Raw genomic sequence first — 18,243 nt, 5'->3', positions numbered from 1 at the left:
GCAGACTATAGGAAAGATTTGGGAACTCCTGAGGGAATGGGTTCATTGGGTAAGGCAGATCATAGGGATGATTTAGGGGGTTCTGGGAGAACTGGGTCAGGGGGTGAAGCAGGTTATGGAGATGGTTTGGGGGGTTCTGGGAGAATGGGGTCAGGGCATGGGGTGGGTTATAGGGATGGCTTAGGAGGTTCTGGGAGAATTAGGTCAGGTGGTGAAGTAGGTTATAAAGATGGTTTGGGGTGTTCTGGGAGGATAGGGGTGGGGGGTGAGGCAGGTTATGGGGATGACTTGGGAGGTTCTGGGAAAATGGGGTCAGGGGGTGAGGTAGGTTATAAGGATGGTTTGGGGGGTTCTGGGAGAATTGGGTCAAGGGGTGAGGCAGAATATAAGGATGGTTTGGGGGGTTCTGGAAGAATGGGGATGGGGGGTGAGAGAGGTTATGGGAATGACTTGGGGGATTCTGGTAGAATTGGGTCAAGGGGCGAGGCAGGTTATGGGGATGGCCTGGGGCATTCTGGGAGAATGGAATCAGAGGGTGAGGCAGGTTATGGGGATGGCTTGGGAGGTTCTGGGAAAATGGGGACAGGGGGTGAGGCAGGTTATGGGGATGGCTTGGGAGGTTCTGGGAAAATGGGATCAGGGCATGAGGCAGTTTATAGGTATGGCTTAGGAGGTCCTGGGAGAATTGGGTCAGGGTGTGAGGCAGGTTATAAGAATGTTTTGGGGGGTTCTGGGAGAATGGGGATGGGGGGTGAGGCAGGTTATGGGGATGGCTTGGGAGGTTCCAGGAAAATGGGGTCAGGGGGTGGGCCAGGTTATAGGGATGGCTTAGGAGGTCCTGGGAGAATTGGGTCAGGTGGTGAAGTAGGTTATAAAGATGGTTTGGGGGGTTCTGGGAGAATGGGGATAGGGAGTGAGGCAGGTTATGGGGATGGCTTGGTATATTCTGGGAGAATTGGATCAAGGGGTGAGGCAAGTTATAAGGATGGTTTGGGGGGTTCTGGGAGAATGGGAATGGGGGGTGAGGCAGGTTATGGGGATGGCTTGGGGGATTCTGGGAGAATTGGGTCAAAGTGTGAGAAAGGTTATGGGGATGGCTTGGGGGATTCTGGGAGAATTGGGTCAAGGGGTGAGGCAGGTTATAAGGATGGTTTGGGGGATGCTGGGAGAATTGGGTCAAGGGGTGAAGCAGATTATGGGGATGGCTTTGGGGATTCTGGGAGAATTGGGTCAAAGGGTGAGGCAGTTTGTAAGGATGCTTTGGGGGGTTCTGGGAAAATGGGGGTGGGAGGTGAGGCAGGTTATGGGGATGGCTTAGGAGGTTCTGGGAAAGTGGGGTCAGGGGGTGGGGCAGGTTATAGGGATGGCTTAGGAGGTCCTGGGAGAATTGGGTCAAGGGGTGACACAGGTTATAAGGATGGTTTGGGGGGTTCCGAGAGAATGGTAGCAGATGGTGAAGCAGGTTATGGGGATGGCTTAGGGGGTTCTGGGAGAATTGGGTCAAAGGGTGACTCAGGTTATGGGGATGGTTTAGGGGGTTCTGGGAGAATGGGGATGGGGGGTGAAACTGGTTATGGGGATGGCTTGGGGGAATCTGGGAGAATGGGGGTGGGGGGTGTGGCAGGTCATAAGGATGGCTTAGGGGGTTCTGGGAGAATGGGGATGGGGGGTGAGGCAGGTTATGGGGATGGCTTGGGGGGTTCTGGGAGAGTTGGGTCAGGTGGTGAAGCAGGTTATAAGGATGGTTTGGGGGGTTCCGAGAGAATGGGAGCAGGAGGTGAAGCACGTTATGGGGATGACTTGGAGGGTTCTGGGAGAATGGGGATGGTGGGTGAGAGAGGTTATGAGGATGGTTTGGGAGGTTCTGGGAGAATTGGATCAGGGGGTGAAGCAGGTTATGGGGTTGGCTTTGGGGGTTCTGGGAGAATGGGGGTGGGGGGTGAGGCAGGTTATGGGGATGGCTTGGGGGAGTCTGAGAGAATGGGGGCAGGGGGTGAAGCAGGTTATGGGGATGGCTTTGGGGGTTCTGGGAGAATGTGGGTGGGGAGTGAGGCAGGTTATGGGGATGGCTTGGGGGAGTCTGAGAGAATTGGGTCAAAGGGTGACACAGTTTATAAGGATGGTTTGGGAGGTTCTGGGAGAATTGGATCAGGGGGAGAGGCAGGTTATAAGGATGGTTTGGGGAGGCCTGAGAGAATTGGGTCAGGGGATGAAGCAGGCTATAGGGATGGTTTGAGGGGTGCTAGGGGACTGAGGTCAGGAAGTAAGTCAGATTATAGGGGAGGCTCAGGAGGATCTGCAGAAATGGGGTCAGAAGGTGAGGTGGGCTACAGAGATGGTTCAGGGAAGTTCAGAGTAACAGACACACAGGCTGGAGTGGGATATGAAGGTGGACCCAGCAGCCAAGAAGCCGTAGAGCATGGGTCAAGATACTGGACGGCATCAGAGAGGTCTGAGGGTAGCACAAGCTCCAAGGATGGTTCAGAGAGGGGCAGAGGAATGGGGTTTGTGAAAGGGGCATGTCCTGGAGTGGGTTTTAGGATGGCTGGAATGCCAGGCACTGCAAATGGCACAGCATGCAGGGAGGGCCCCTGGGGCCCAGAGATGCGGGGGATTCAAGGTGAGCCATGGATTCTTTCAGACGGGCAAGGCTCCAAGAATGATCTCGGGGGCTCTGGAACCTCAGGGGTTCCTAAGGTGCTGGGAGCCTTTGGCTCTATGGGAAAATCAGGTGTCAGAGAGTGGCAAGATGCTGCTAGGAACCCAGGATCTCCTGGGGACAGAGAGGCTCCCAGTAGGGAGGGCAGGTCTGCAGACCAAGCAGGGGGTATGAGGGCTTCTGGGTTTCTTGATGGTCAGGGGGCAGTGGAGAGCGAGATCTGGGCAGGGGCAGCTGCTCTGGGATCTGGACATGAGCAGGACTTCTGGAAAGCAGAGCCAGGGACAGCAGATAGGGGTAGAGCAGCTGGCCTGGGAGGACTGGCACCTCAGGCAGGTGGGGACTCACCGCTGGGAGGCAGAAGGATGGGAGCAACATGCGGGCACTCAGTGGGCACAGGCCAGGTTCTGGACAACAGCCGGATGCCTGGGGAAAGGGGCGAATCAATGTCAGGTTCTGCTGATGGACAAAGGGTAAGCCACACTGGGGTCCCAGGCAGGGAAGACCAAGGGTTTGGCCAAGGAAGCATAGGTACTGGGAATCAGTCCCCAGGCTCCAGAGCTTCCAGATCTCTGCAAGACAAAGATGCCACTTTCAGGGGGACCCATGAAGGGCCAGAGAGCTCCAGGGGCAGGAGGGGTGCTCTAGGCCAAGGAGGGTCTGGTGGGTGTCAAGATCCATGGCTCCTGGATAGCAAAGGTTCAGGTCCTGAAAGGGGCAAGTCTACCGGCTCAGGGGACTCAGGCATCTTGGATAAGGGGAATTCCACTGATAGGGAGAATGGCCTCACCCAAAACCCTGGGGATTTAGGGCCTCAGGGAGCCTGGAATGGTCTAGATGGTCCATTGGTCAGAAAAGACTCTATGGACAGATCTGGGGGCATCCAGGGCCTGGGCTTTCAGCTAGACAAAGGACAAAGAGGAGAAAGAGGGTCCCTGGGGTATCAGGGGTCCCTGGGGGCTGAGAATGACAAAGCCCAAGGTCCAGGGGCCCTAAAGGAGTATGAGGGATGGGGAGCAGAAGAGTCTGGAGGGTCAGACAGAAGGCCTGGCCAGCTCAGGAGCAGGTCTCAAAGACAGTCAGGGGTGGAGCCTGGAACAGCAAAGAGAAGGGGAGCAGATGAGGCCAGAGGCTCAGGGCAGCCACTGGGAGGAGAGGACAAAGAGAGCCCAGGGGTGACTCGGCACGAAGACCAGAGCTGGGAGCCCCCGAGTCACCTTGGCAGCTGGAGAGGTGACCTGGAGAGCAGGTCAGACATCTACGGCCAGGGGAGGGATGCCACCCAGAGTCCCAGATCCAGATACAAGCCTGGCACTGGCGGTTTCTCCAAGGAGGCCCAAGGTAGGTATTTCTCAGGGAAATGGCTCCGGTGGGGTAGAGTCAAGGGGAACGGGGATGACTCAATTCTGCCTCTAGCCCCAGGAGTTTGTCCCTGCCAGTGCCCCCCCATTTTCAGGGATCTCTTCCCATCTAGGAATCAACCTCTTCCTCCTTGTGGAGGTGGGCTCCAGGCCACATGGGGCTCAGAGGTCTCTGGGTCTCTGTCTTAACACCCTATGTCCAAAGAACTGGAGCTGTTGAAATCTCTCTGTGGGTTACTCAGACTTCCCGTCTTTGTCACTCAAGGGGGGCCCTTCATCCACCTTGTACCCCAGGTCCCCTATACCAGCCTAGCAAAACCAGTTTAGTTTTGCTGGCACGGCCTCAGCCCAGTTGGCGGGACATGGTGGCCTCCCAGAGCTCAGTGTAGGCCACGGTCTGGGAGGCTGGACCTTGGGGGAAATCCCTGGACGACCAGCCCCCAGACTCCTCTGTGTCTCTCCAGATCCCCAGGGCCACTTCTCCCAGGGCCTGGCTGACACGGAAGTGCAGCAGGGAGAGGATGCCATGCTCTCCTGTACCCTCACCCACGACCTGGGCCCGGGTGCCTGGTTTAAAGATGGAGTCAAGGTACTGCCCCCCATGCTTTACCGACCAGTTTATGGGTGGGGGGAGGGGTGTGAATGGGGGGGAGTGAAGCAATGAAGAGTAGAAGGTAGGGGCTTTGCAAGAAAGATTTTTCATTCTTTTTTTAAGATTTTATTTATTTGAGAGAGAGCACAAGCTGGGGGGGAGGGGTGGAGGGAGAAGCAGACTCCCTACTGAGCCGGGAGCCCGATGTCATGTTCGATCCCAGGACCCTGGGATCATGACCTGAGCCAAAGGCAGTCGCTTAACCAACTGAGCCACTCAGGCGCCCCAAGATTTTTCATTCTTCATTTTACTAAAGCACCTACCCTGGGAGAAGTCTAAATAACCAGCATGTTGGTATTTTTAAATAAAACTGGGTTTTTAGGTGGGTGTGTATCCTCTTCGCTCCCCCCACCCACACCCGGACATACCCCTTCCTCTCCCAAATGCCTCTTCCTCATCCAAAATGCCTGTCCTGTCCCAGCGCCTGTTGAATTCTGCTGTCCTTCAAGGCGTGGTACAAACGCCCCCTTAGCCCAACCAGATGGGACCTCTCCTCTCTCTGAACAGCCCTTCTGTCCTCCACCACGGCTGTTCTCCCAGGAGAATGGATGTCACAGGGGTTCAGAGCACGGGCCTTGGCATCAGCTAGCCCGGCTTCAGATCCCAGCTCTGCCCCTTACCTCTGGTTGCACCTATAAAATGGGACCAGTAACAGTACTGACTTCATAAGGTCGTTGCAACATTAAATGAGGTACTGAGTATGGAGAGCACTAGCACACGCCTGGGGCGTCCTGGGGCGTCACAAGCATTCCATTGACCCTGCTCTTATGACAGTCCCTGCATTGCATTAGTAAGGGGCCCTGCTTCCCCCCACCCTGCCCCCCCACCACCTGGAAGAGCTGAGCAGGGGTGGGGATGACAGGGCTCCCCCGTGGCCCTTGTTTGCAGCTCAGCACCCAGGATGGAGTCGTCTTTGAGCAAGACGGTCTCGTGCACAGTCTCCTCATTGCCCATGTGCAAGGGACCCAGGCTGGGAGGTACACCTTTGTAGCCGGCAACCAGCGGAGCGAGGCCACCCTGAGTGTCCACGGTGAGGGTCAGCCCGCCCTTCCCTGCTCGGCAGGCTCTCTGCAGCAGGTGCTATGCTCCACCTCTAAACCCCTGACCGTGTGGCTAGTCTGCGGCCAGTGCCTAATCTCATCCTCAGTCTGAGAACCACATCCTCCCTGTTCTTTGTCAGGAAGTCCTTGGGGAGGTCTAGCCCTGGTCCCTCCTTGCTGCAGATGAAGCGCATTCATCCCCTTGGTAGTTCTCCTGGGGGGTGGTCTTTACTCTCAGCCTACACTTCCCACTCCGGGTCCTTCTTTCCCCACTGCCCCGGTGCACAGTGCCCTGGCTGCCTTTGACTCCCTGGCCCTGTTATATCTCTAGATCGCCCCGTCATCGCTCCTGATGTCACAGAGAAACTGAGAGAGCCGCTGGTGGTCAAGGGTGGGAAGCCGGTGACAGTGAAGATCCCCTTCCAGAGCCACCTCCCATTTCAGGCTGCCTGGAAAAAGGACGGAGCCGAAGTCGTGGGTGGCAGCAGCCCCCAGGGAGCACAGGTGGCCCTGGGGGACGGCTTCACTCGGCTGTGCCTCCCTAGCGCTGGCAGGAAGGATGGTGGCCGGGACTGCGTGACACTGAGGAGCGAGGGCGGCTCTGTGCAGGCTGAGCTCACCCTGCAAGTTATAGGTGCCAGTCCCAGCTTCTCCCCAGCCAAGGCCCAAGGGTCCCGGGGTTCTGGGAACTCCCTGCACGCAGGAGCAGGCCCAGAGGGTGCCGCCCTGCTCCGATCCTCATTTGCATGCTGTTTAAGATCCAAACCTACTCCACCTTGTTCTTGCTCCCCTCCTCAGACTGGTTAGGAAGCAGCAGTTTAGATAAAGACAGGGCTGGGCTCCCGCTGGTGGTGCTTCTCTGGGAGCTAAGGCACTGGGCCCCGGGGAGGGGGGGCATTTCTGGGATGGGATGGTGGCCCCCAGCCTTGAGCAGTGCCAGCAAGTTAGGACTGCCTGTACCAGCCACAGTGGCGCATTCCGGGTCACCTCTGTGGGGTGTATGTGTGTGTTGGGGGGTGGAGACCAGGGGCACTTCCAGGTAATGTCCAAGGCTCTCTGGATATTCTACCCCATGGCAGGCTTATCCGCTGATGAGGGGGGAGGCCTAGGACCACTCCCCTCCAGCTCCTTTGACCCCCTCTTCTCTTCCTGCTCCTCTCGGTGGGACCCCAGACAAGCCCCAGCCCCCACAAGGTCCCCTGGAGGTACAGGATCGCCAGGGGGCTGGGGTTTGCCTCCACTGGCGGCCCCCAAAGGACAGCGGGGGCCGGCCCGTGGAGCACTACGTGGTGGAGCGGCGGCAAGCTGGCCGGAGCACTTGGCTGAAGGTGGGCGAGCCCCCCGCAGACAGCACAGCCTTCACCGATGCCCACGTGGAGCAGGGCAGGAAATACACCTTCCGAGTGCGGGCTGTGACCTCTGAGGGGGCTGGGGAGGCCCTGGAGTCCACAGAGGTGCTGGTGGCTCCTGAGGGTAAGAGGATGGACTGGGCCCTAGCATTCTGGGCTCTCCACCGTGCCCAGGGGGTGGGCGGGGCTGCCCCAGGCACTGAGGGACGTGGCAGGGGGCGGGGGTGTCTTGGGGCCCTTGTAGAGCACTGTGGGGACTCCTTACATCAGCTTCATTTGGGATTTGGCAGGCGATCAGGAAACAAGGTTTGTGGGGTCTTCTCTCAGCGGTGGCTCTCTGGGAGTAGGGGTAGACAAGCAGAGCCCACTTTCTCAGGAAGCTGGGTGGGGCAGGCACCATCCTCCATCAGATGCCCTCCTTCTGGAGCATCTATCAGGGGACTTAAGGCTGAGGGGCCTCAGGGCTGCCTCTAGGCTCCTAGGCCGGAGCCAGAACAGTGTCCTAGGGCAGGCTGGCTCAGCCCCCCTGACATTCCCTAGGAAAGAATAGAGTGTGACCCACTCCCAGATGCCCCACTCCCCGTCCCCTAGGACCTTGCTGTGAGCTGGCATCTTTCCTCGGCCTCTGGCTGACCTGCACCTTCTCTGCCCCCCAGCTCTCCCTGGGCCCCCTTCAAGCCCAGCCATCCAGTCGGCCTCCAGCCAGGGCATCACGCTGATGTGGACGGCACCTCGGGGCCCTGGCAGTGCCCACATCCTGGGCTACCTGATCGAGAAGCGCAAGAAGGGGAGCAACACCTGGACAGCAGTGAATGCCCAGCCTGTGCCTGGTGAGTGCGCCTGAATGGATGCTTCACATTATCCTGGCCTCCAAAGTTTCCCTAGAGGACCTCCTGGCTCCAGGGTCCTGTGGCACCATCTTGCCAGATCCCTTTAGGACAGTGGGTCTCACGTGGGGCAGTTTCACCCCCTGGGGACATTTGGCAATTGTCTGGCAATTTTGGGTTCTCATAACTGAAGTGCAGGAAGGTGGGGAGTAGCATCTAGTGTGAAAAAGCTGCTAAACATCCTGGAATTCACAGGGCCATGCCCCTGTCCCATCCCCTTGTCCCCAAACGAAGAATGATCTGGCCATAAATGCCAGTAGGGCCAAGGTTAGGAAACCCTGGCTTAACAGAAGTCTCGGGATGGAAGCCAGAGATGGAGCAGTTAGCCCTGACCCCTCTCCTTCTGGCCTTGACTTCAGGCAGTGCATTCTTTTCTCTGGATCTTACCTTTCTCATCCATGAGATGAGGAGACGTGTCCCCTGTCCTACTAACTTCCCTACAATTTCCAGGAAACTGCTTTCCAAAATCAGAAAGAACTCAGAAACTCCAATCCAACATTTGCAGAAGAAAGAACAGGTTCCAAGCCCCGAGCGGGTTGTCAGGAGACCGGGTTCCTAGCCAGGGCTGTGCCACTCAGGACCTCAGGATCCTCATCTCTGGAAAGAGGGTGGTGAACTAAGGGCATTCTTCCAACTTCACTATCTAGTCATTCTGTTTTATTTATAAATCTATATAAATTTATAGCAACTTTTAGAAGTCTTTAAGGCAGAGAGAACCAGAGAGATTAAGGCACTTGTCCAAGACCACCCAGCAAGTTAGTGGCAGAACCAGACAGGGACTGGGGCCTCTCGCACCCTGAGCAGTGCTGTTTTTACCTTGGAGACACCCGAGTCACCCCAAGCTGGCTGGCTGGAGAGGAGGAATGTTTTAGGTCCCTAGGCTTGGTCTTTTCCAGAGCTTGGAGGCACCAGGCCATCTGTGTGCCCATTGCCTGGTCCTGTCACAGGGGGACAAACGTGGGGTGGGCTTTTCACAGAGAGGAGGTGGACCGTGGCGGATGTGTGGCAGGGCTGTCAGTATGAATTTCGGGTCACGGCTGTGTCTCCCTCTGGTCCCGGAGAGCCTGGGCCCCCATCGGATGCCGTCTTTGCTCGGGACCCCATGAGTAAGTAGAGCACCAACCCAGGTTGGGGGTGGCGGTGGTGATGAGTAGGGGATAGCTCTGGGGCCCGTGGGACAGGACAGGGGCTGTAGGAAGGTCAGGGCCAGCCCTGAAGGACATCGTCAGGAAGGCTGGGAGACACAGGTCGAAGGGCCTCTGGGGTAAGGCATATTTTAGGGGCCTGGGGAATTGAGATCAAACAGGCCTAGAGGTCAGGCAGTGGGATCACTTTACTCACTCTTCAGCCTCTGGGTAGGTCAGTCCTCGAGCTGGCCCACCTGCTCCCATCTTACAACCATCCACCCACCCCAGTGAGAGCTTGTCATTGCCGTGGGGCAGGTGGGAGGTCGCCGTGGAACCTCACCATTGACTATCCAGCAGATCTTTGCTGAGCATCTTCATCACAATGGCTAACATTGTGCCAGGAACTAGGTAAATAAATCCTGGCCTCTGCTTCTGGTGTAGAACAGCATTTTCCTCTCTGTGATTTCAGACATCCAGGCACAGAGAGATGTCAGTGGACATGTTGAGAACAACACAAACAGCCAAAAAGATCTGTGATCAAAGATGTTTCTAACACCTAGCCTATGAGATTTCCAAGTCCTACAGGAAAGGGACCTGTCCTACTTTGAGCCAAATTTCCCAAATTTGGGTAGAGAATGCCTTTTCCACAAAACAGCCATCAAAAACCTCATTCCAAGGCATACGGCTTAGGAAATGCTGCTCTGTATGCCCCTCCTGAGCCTCTTATCTCACGAGCCCTTATGAGCCTGCTGGTGACAAGCCACCAAGGGGGCAGCACGTTTCTGGCACTTGCTGGACTGGCCATGTGGTCACCTTGAGAGCACCTTTGTATCCCTATAGGGCCTGGTGCAGTGTACGGGTCTGGGCTGTTGGACTGAATCTAGCAAAAACAGAACATCGTACAAGTTTAATGGATCGAGTGGCACCTAAGGGTTAGTCCTAGAAAGGGCAGAGTGTGCAACGGGGAGGGGAAAGGTGACACATGCATTTTATTCCTTGCAAGTGGACCAACCCCATCCTAGTTTATCAACCTCTCTGTCTCATCACTGGTAGAGAGTGGAGACAGCAAGTAGCATAAAGGGTGTCCTACGATAGCCACCCCAGTCATGACCGTTCCTAGGCCCTCGCTACTGAGCATGATCCTCGGACTGGCAGCATTACCTGGGGGCTTGTTAGGAATGCAGAATCTCAGGCCTCACCCAGGCCCTTCTGTATTAGGATCTGAAGTCTTAACCAAATCCCCCGATGGTTTATAAACAAATTGAAGTTTGAGAAACACTATCCTAGCCCCGATTTAGAAACACCTGGGCAGCTCTTAAGACTCGTGCTGCCTGGGCTGCACCCCAGACTAATGAAATCCACATCTCTGGGGATGGGATCTAGGAACCAGTGTCTTTAAGGCTCCGTACAAGATTCCACTGTGCAACCAGCTTTGGGAGACTGCTCTGCAATGTACAAAGCCCTTCACACACATCACACCTTTGCTCCAAAACCCTTGTGGGTGGGTAGGGCCTGTGTTATTTTCCTTCCCACTTAACAGGAGAAGAGTAAGTATGGACTGAGTGCCCAAAAGGCAGTCTTGACTAACTTAGAGCTCAGAATCAAAAGATACAGAATTCTAGTCTTCGGGCATTTGAAGTCCAGGAAGTCACCAACGAAGACGCCAGATTTCAGGAATTACAGCAGGGTAGTTTGGGAAAGTGGGTTGACAGGTGGGTGAAGAAATTCCCAGCCTCCCACAGGAAGACTAATGAATATCCACATGGAGTGGCCTCCCTCAAGAGAGGGTGATGCCATTCCTGACCTTCCCACGGTGCCTGGCCAGGACCCCCTGGGCCCGTGCGGGACCTCCAAGTCATAGACACGTGGCAGACCAGCATCACCTTGAGCTGGGCGCAGCCGGATGCACAGGATGGGGACACAGCCCAGGGATATGTGGTGGAGCTGCGCGGCTCAGACAGTCTGCAGTGGAGTCCCTGCCACGAGGGCACCGTGCCAGTCACCAGCTTCACAGCCAGAGGGCTTCGGCCCCAAGAGAGCTACTTCGTGAGGGTGACAGCAGTTAACGATGGGGGCCTTGGCCAGCCCACTGCCCTGGACACGTTAGTGCAAGTCATGCCAGTTGCCGGTGAGTCCCATCGCCTTCCCCTTCCCGCAGGCCCTTCCTGAGAGGGACCTCTGAGCAGCAACCACGCACTTGCTGAGCCAGGATCCCCTTCCCCAGTTTAATAAAGTGCCCCTTATCAAGCACCCGTTATGAGCCAGGCACTGGACTAGGCAGCCCCATTTGGAAATGTTTTCTCATTACAACTCATAGAAATCCTACAATGTTAAGGTTTTTATCCCCAATTTACAGATAAAGAACCTGAGGTCAAAAGTGCTTTGCCCTGGGTCACACCACTGGTATGTGGCAGAGCCAGGAATTAAACCAGGTGACTCTAACTCCAGAGTCCAGGCTCTTTCCAGGATTCTTTGCTGCTTCCCGAGCATGACCTAAGAAGGTGTAAGTGCTGCTCGGCACACGTAGTTCATGTGCAGAGTAGAAGACACCCAGCTCCCTGTTATCCAAAGGTGGATTGTCTTTTCCCTTGGTTATAATCGCTGGAAGCTTCTGACCTGGGCCATCCCAACAAGCCCTAGTTGTCACAGTAACAGTTAGGGAGACAAGTACAATGAACAGCACACGGCACCTGGAGTCCAGAATCCCGGAAACTTGTCCTGGCTCTGCCCCCGGCTGGATGTGGTCTCAAGCCTGTCACTTCCTGCCTCAGATCAGTGTTTACCTTGTCTGCAAAACAAGAGTTGGATGACTTTTCCCTGTCCTCTGTTCTGGCCTAACCCTAACCCGCTAACCTGATGGCTTTCCTTTCTCAGCTCCTGTTCCTTCCGGGCTAGCATCTCCCCACCAGCTCCTGCAGCTCCCTGCCCCTCCCCCAGGATTCTCCTCCCAGCTCCCTCCCCAACCCCCACCATGGATCTCTGCATCTATTAGTCTGGCCTAGGCATCCCCCTCCTGCTCTGCCTTGTTGGAGACCTGGGGCTGGGTCCCAAGAGTGGAGGGAGGTGACAAGCCATCTTGTGTGTTCCAGTCCGTCCCAAGTTCCTTATGGACTCCAGCACAAGGGACTCGCTGATGGTCAGAGCTGGGGACACCATTCGTGTGCCTGTCTCCTTTGAAGTGAGTATATCTAATAGGGAATGGGGAGGGGGGCCCAGAGTGGCCAAGGGAGCCAGACTCCACCCTGTGCTTCTCTTTCACCCCCCTCCTTTTTGGTCCCCAGGCAGTGGCCGGGGCTTGTGCTGGAAATCAGGCCAGAAGTGAGGAAGAGGGTCCTCCCTGAAGGCACCATCCTCACCTGGCCCCTGGGCCATTCTGCACTTGTCTGTAGGTCCCTCCAGTGGTAGCTCCTGTTACTGCACCTCTAAACTACCAGGCCCACTTTTCTCCACCTTCCTCCTTACTTCGTCTGGGAATGCAGTGCGGCTGCAGCATGGATAGTCCCTTTTGACTTTAGAATGACCCGAGTCTGAGTCTGAGTTTTGTACAAGCACATGAACTGCGTTTGACTCAGGATGATCCCCCACCAACACCACCTGTCCTGTATAGATAGGATAGCCGTACAGTGTGGGGGCTGGAAGCACAGTTTGCGTGGGGTCAGATTCTAGCATCATTACTCGCTAGCTGTTGGACCTCCGACAAATATTTTAACCTCTCTGTGTTCCAGCTTCCTCATCTGTCAAATGGGGACGATAGTAACTTATCTCCAGGGATTCTTCTGAGGATTCAAGGAATTAATACCTTGAAAGCACATAAGTGGTGCTGGCATATGGCAAGCACCCAGTTCGTGGTATCTATTACTAATTGTTGTTGTTATTATGGTTAAAATCCTCATCCTCATCATCATCTGTTTGGGAACTCATAGGTGGCCGAGCCTGATTCAAATCCAGATATAACTCGAAATTACATGTAACTAATTATTAGACCATAATAAGGACAGTGATGGTGACAAAAATTTTTAACACACACTGAGTGTTCCTCTGCCCTGTTCGCTATGCTTTCCATGTATTATTAACTCCTTCAGTCCTCAGAACAATCCCGTGAGGCAAGTTACGGTCAGCATCCCCATTTGACTCTGATGCCCAGTGTGACCAGTGCCAGAGGATCTCACGGGGAGCTGGGGGTTTGCCTTACTCCCCCTTTCCTGCTTCCTCGTTATCCCACACCCCCTCCCATACCTCCCTGGATCACCCCCTCTCAACCAGCCTCTCCCTAAGTAGGCACCTCCCCACTCTGTGCTTTTGCTCAGACATTTCTTCTCTGGGAATGCTCTTCTTCCCACTTACACCTTAGGACCAGCTTCAATGCCATCACTCCCACAAAACATCCCCTCCTTATCTTTCTTTCCTCTCATTTCCCAGGCTGTCCCCATGCCTGAGGTGACCTGGCTGAAGGACGGCTTGCCCTTGCTTAAAAGTAATGTGACCTCCACCAAGGATGGCCTCGCCCAGCTTCTGATTCCTGTGGCCAGCTTCTCAGACAGTGGCCTCTACACTGTGGTGCTGAGGAACCTGCAGGGCGGGGAGGCTGCCTACCGCTTCTCCCTCAGGGTGGCAGGTGAGGCCGGCCTGGGCAGGGGCTCCCGACACCAGCTTGCCACAAGCCAAGGCATGGAGCTCTCCAGCTGGCCTGGTCACGGGTCTCAGCTACTCTCCCAAGCCTGGGTATACAAGGTGACCACCCCACCAGCCCTTCCTAAGAGCTGGAGGAAAGAAAGGAGGAAAGGCAGAGGGAGAGTCTGGGGTGGGGCGGGGCGTGGGGGTCCACTGTCCTTCTGCCCCAGGAACTTAGGGACAGTTAAGTCACAGCCCTTCCCCGGTCTGTGACGGTCAGTGAGCAAAGACAGTCACCACCATTACCTCACTTGAAAGAGCCTTGGAAGGATTGTCTGTGGTCCTCGTACAAGATAAATGTTGCCCTCCCCACTGGGACTCCCACACAGCCCCTGCCCACCCTGGAGGAGCTTCTGGAATACAGAAATGACCAACAGCTAACAATGGGGGTTCTGCAACTTGATCTTGTGAAAACCCCTCCACTGTCCACATCCTGTGTCATTTTACTTACAAGCCAGAATGAATTCAAATGATTCTTATTGGAGAGGCTTTCCACCTTCTAGAGATAACTGTAGACCCCCAGCTGAGCTCTCTCCAGGGGGCTCCAGCTGCCTGCATGGGCAGACTGCACTCCCCAGGACCCCAGAAGACTTGGGGACCTGGGGGAGGGCATGCAGAAGCCTGTGGGCATTCTGGAGTGCCCTGCCAGGTTCCCCCCCAAACTCAGCTGCCTTTCCTCTCGTGCAGCATGCCCGAAGGCGCCCGGGCCCATCCATCTGCAGGAGAACGTGCCTGGGACAGTGACGGCCGAGTGGGAACCTTCTCCAGATGAGGCTGGGGTTGTCCCCCTGTACTACGAGGTGCTGACGCGCTCCTCAGCGCACGGGCCCTGGCGCCAGGCGGCCGACCGCGTGCACACCAACCACTTCACCCTCCTGGGAGTGCTCCCTGGCCACGAGTACCACTTCCGGGTGGTGGCCAAGAACGAGCTGGGGGCCAGCCTGCCCTCAGACACCAGCCAGCCCTGGTGCATCCCCCGGCAGCGAGGTGAGCTCTTGGGGATGCGGGCTGCATCCGGGACAGCCCCAGCAGAGGTGGCCGAGTGCGGCTCAACGTGTTGCTGGCCCCACCACCAGCTGGAGGCCAGGAGCCATTACCCTGCCCACCTCCCCACCTCCCCCACCTCCCCAGCTGGCTCAACCCACTTGCACTGCTGTCCTCTGTGTCCCTGACTCAGGGTGGGTCCGGAGAGAGCCGAGGGCTGTGGGTGTCTGCATGTCCAGGATGCCTTTGGGTGGGGTCTCAAATAAGCAGCAGGCCTACGGCAAAGAGAGGTTAATGTTTCTCTGAAAACCAAGCATATTTTACAGTCAAATAGATGGTGGGCCTTCAAAGTAATCACTAGAAAAAGCAGATTATAAAATAGAATGCGTGATTCCATATTTCTAAAACACAAAAATGTCTGGAAGGTTCCCCACCAAAATGTTAGCTCTGGTCATTGATAGGCAGTGAGATTATGCTTGGTTTTTATTCCTTCCCCTTTTGACTTTCTTACACGTTCTAGTTTGTCCACAGTGAGTGGGTGTTAGCTTATAATAAAGGAATAAATAAAAAATAAAATCCAAAATGTATTTTAAGAGAAAGATAAAAAAGTGAGTCAAGCCGTGAGGGCCAAATTGACTGGTAAGATGTGGCGGAAGGACCCAGAACGTGCCTACGTTCCACCAGGAACTTGCCACCCCGACTCATGCCTCGGCCCTCCCTTCCTTGCTCACTGACCCTTCTCTCTCTCGCCCCGGTGTTTGCCACAGACAGGTTCCCAGTGAGGCGTCCGAGCTACCGGGAGCCCAACCTGAGCCAGAAGCCCCGGTTCCTGGTGGGCCTGCGGACCCACCTGCTGCCGCAGGGCTGTGAGTGCTGCATGAGCTGTGCCGTGCATGGCTGGCCGCGGCCCCACGTCACCTGGTTCAAGGACGGCCGGAGCCTGGCGGGAAACCCCGCGGTGTACAGCACCGATGTGCTGGGCGTGTGCTCCCTCATCATCCCCAGCGTCTCCCCCAAGGACAGCGGCCGGTACAAGGCCGTGGCGGAGAACGCGCTGGGCCAGGCCGTCAGCACGGCCACCCTCATTGTCACAGGTAAAGGTGCTGCCCTGGCAGAGGGGGGACGGGAAGGAGAATCAGAGGGGCGGCCACCTGCCTGCCTTCAGGGAGCCCTCCCTGTGCCCTCAGGAGTGCTTGGGCTGGCGGTCAGGGTACCAGGGTCCTCTAACCGCCGTGGCTCCACAGGAACTCTGTGACTTCAGCTGGGCCGTCACTCGCCCTCCTGGGGCCTTGATTTACCTGCAAAATGCGGTATTGAACTAGATCACTGAGGACTAACTCTTGGCTTAAGGGACGATGCACCCCCCACTAAGCTTCCTGGGATGGCCTGCAACACATCTCAAGAGAGATAAAGGGGCCTCTTCTGTCTTCTGTGTCATACCTTCATAAATATGCCCAGACACAGACACTTAGTGCCCCAAAGCCTTGCTGATTTCCTTACTGGTAGTCTCCTTTTCAGCAAAGCAAATAACCTATGTTAGTAAGAAAACATTTTTCCTTAAGTGTACTTAAAACATCTTATATTTTGAATAGAAAACAAAGTAACCCCTAAACATTGTAAAATTATTCAGAATTGACCTTTGTGCAAAAATGGCCCTTTCAGCACTGAACCAGAGCATCTTTTTTCTCTGTGGCATCTATGCCCAGGCCCTCGGGAAGCCGCTCACCAAGGGCCCCAGCGCGTGCACACCCCTCATCCTGAAAAGGCTGTTTTCAAAAAAGTGTTTGGGCGGGGGGTTACCAGGGGAGGAATTGGCCCAAGCTCAGAGAGCATGCGGTGTCTCTGCATTTGAACCCATGGCCCCTGCTGGGACAGCCCCTGGGCCTGACCGCAACGCGGAACAGGGGTGGCCCCTCGGCAGCTGTTCCTTCAGGACCCGCCGCAATATCCCGGTGCTCCGTGTCTTGCAGAATCTAGCTCCTAGCCCCGCCTCACGCCGGGATGGCCCTGTCTGGCTCCACAGCCAGGGGATGATGACAGATCCTCAAAACTTCGCTCTTGACACCAACACTGACCCAGAGAGCCGGTCCTGAAGGATGGAGGACACTGGTCATGCCCAGAGCCCCAGGGAGGCAGGAGTGAGGAGCAGGAGGGCATGGAGTCCTTTGGGGAAGAAAAAGAAGAGGGGAGGACATTCAGCCTCTCCACCCCAAGCCAAGTCCCTGAACATGACCATGAACCTCCTCCACTCTCTCCACGGGGGCTTCTTTCTTCTCCACTTCTTCTGGGAGATGGGGAGATCCGGACAGAACCTGTCTGCAAGAGGGAGGCCAACTCCTTGTTTTCCGGAAGCGGATTCCTGGAGGGAGAGCAGGAAGAGCTGGGCCTGCTGTGAGCACACGAGGGAGGAATGAGGAGGTCAGAGGACCTGAGTGAGGGCCAGGGCATCCAGGGCATGTGCGGAGGGGGGCTTTCTGTACTTTTCATCATTAAAACGTTAGGCTGACACAAACCTGTCATTTGCAAGTTAACTTGGGGTTGGTGTGTTGGAGGAAAGATTCCCACCGCAGAGCCTTCATACCAGGCTCCCTTGGGGAGGACAGGTGGGTTCTGCGCCATGGCTTCTGAGGGCGGGAAATCGGAGAAGGGTTGGAGAGTCTCCTCCCTCACTCCTCACCCATGTGTCCCGCACACCTCTGGCAAAAAGCCTGTGAGCAACAGAGCGAGAGGCTTTCCTGGGTGTTAGAGTGTGGGGAACACAGAGCCAGGGCCTTTGCCTGTCCCTCCCCGGGTCCAGAAAGAGTCTGGGCTGGGGAAAATCCTACTCCAGGATGTGATCTGGGGGCCCCTCAGAAGGCACCGAGAGAGACCATCACATGGGGATTTGGCTCTCATTCAGGGCTCCCATGGGCCCCTCCTCCCCTCCTCCATGGCCCCCACTGCCCTGTGTCACACACAGGATGGGATGCTTCCCTTTCCAGAGAAGGACTTCTATGTGACCTCCCGCAGAAGCTCTTGTCTTCCTCTGTCCTCAAGGCCCCTGAACCTCCCAGGCTCCCAGGAAACACTCCAGAGTTCCTGGGGGGTGAGAAGGAAAGAGGGAGCCCCAGGAAGGCTGAGCCTCACTCTGTCCCAGTGCGTCCACTCCAAAGCCTAGCTGGTGGCCTGACACTGTGTGCTCTTCACTCCCTCTGCTGGGATGCAGGCTTTTGCCTTCCCCTGTCTCCTCTCATGCCCGACTGCAGGTCAGACGCAGGAAGGGGGGAGCTCAAGCCACGCAGGAAGGGGGGAGCTCAAGCCACCAGCCACGAGCTCTCAAGCTCAAGACGGAGGGTGAATGTCAAAAACACCTTTCTGAGGCATGGGAAACACGTAACCCAGGGAATGCTTTCTGGATGCCAGAGATAACTGTCCACCCAAAATAGATCAAGAGTGCCCCCAGAGGCAGGGGGATGGACTAGATGACTTTGTGCAGGCCGTGGTTCACTCCTGCCCGCCGCCCCCAGGGAAACC

General features: G+C 56.0%; 1 protein-coding gene across 1 annotated transcript in view; it reads left to right on the top strand.

Annotated features, from left to right (window-relative positions):
- The window catches only part of IGFN1 (immunoglobulin like and fibronectin type III domain containing 1), a 33,155-nt gene extending 15,803 nt beyond the window's left edge, over positions 1-17,352 (top strand). Inside the window, exons 13-26 of the mRNA XM_035009745.1 lie at positions 761-967; positions 2,219-4,000; positions 4,485-4,609; positions 5,561-5,702; positions 6,044-6,346; positions 6,886-7,185; positions 7,718-7,891; positions 8,926-9,054; positions 10,901-11,203; positions 12,165-12,253; positions 13,495-13,690; positions 14,434-14,733; positions 15,498-15,824; positions 16,701-17,352. Of these exons, the coding sequence (XP_034865636.1) occupies positions 761-967; positions 2,219-4,000; positions 4,485-4,609; positions 5,561-5,702; positions 6,044-6,346; positions 6,886-7,185; positions 7,718-7,891; positions 8,926-9,054; positions 10,901-11,203; positions 12,165-12,253; positions 13,495-13,690; positions 14,434-14,733; positions 15,498-15,824; positions 16,701-16,714 (4,391 nt within the window). The 3' untranslated portion in view covers positions 16,715-17,352. The remainder of the gene's footprint in view (positions 1-760; positions 968-2,218; positions 4,001-4,484; positions 4,610-5,560; positions 5,703-6,043; positions 6,347-6,885; positions 7,186-7,717; positions 7,892-8,925; positions 9,055-10,900; positions 11,204-12,164; positions 12,254-13,494; positions 13,691-14,433; positions 14,734-15,497; positions 15,825-16,700) is intronic.
- The last annotated feature ends 891 nt before the right edge of the window (positions 17,353-18,243 follow it).

This window comes from Mirounga leonina, unplaced genomic scaffold, assembly GCF_011800145.1.
Source record: "Mirounga leonina isolate KUSES-001 unplaced genomic scaffold, KU_Mleo_1.0 Mir_154, whole genome shotgun sequence".
In the NCBI taxonomy this organism is placed as follows: Eukaryota; Metazoa; Chordata; class Mammalia; order Carnivora; family Phocidae; genus Mirounga; species Mirounga leonina.
This window is presented reverse-complemented; position numbering and strand designations above follow the sequence as displayed.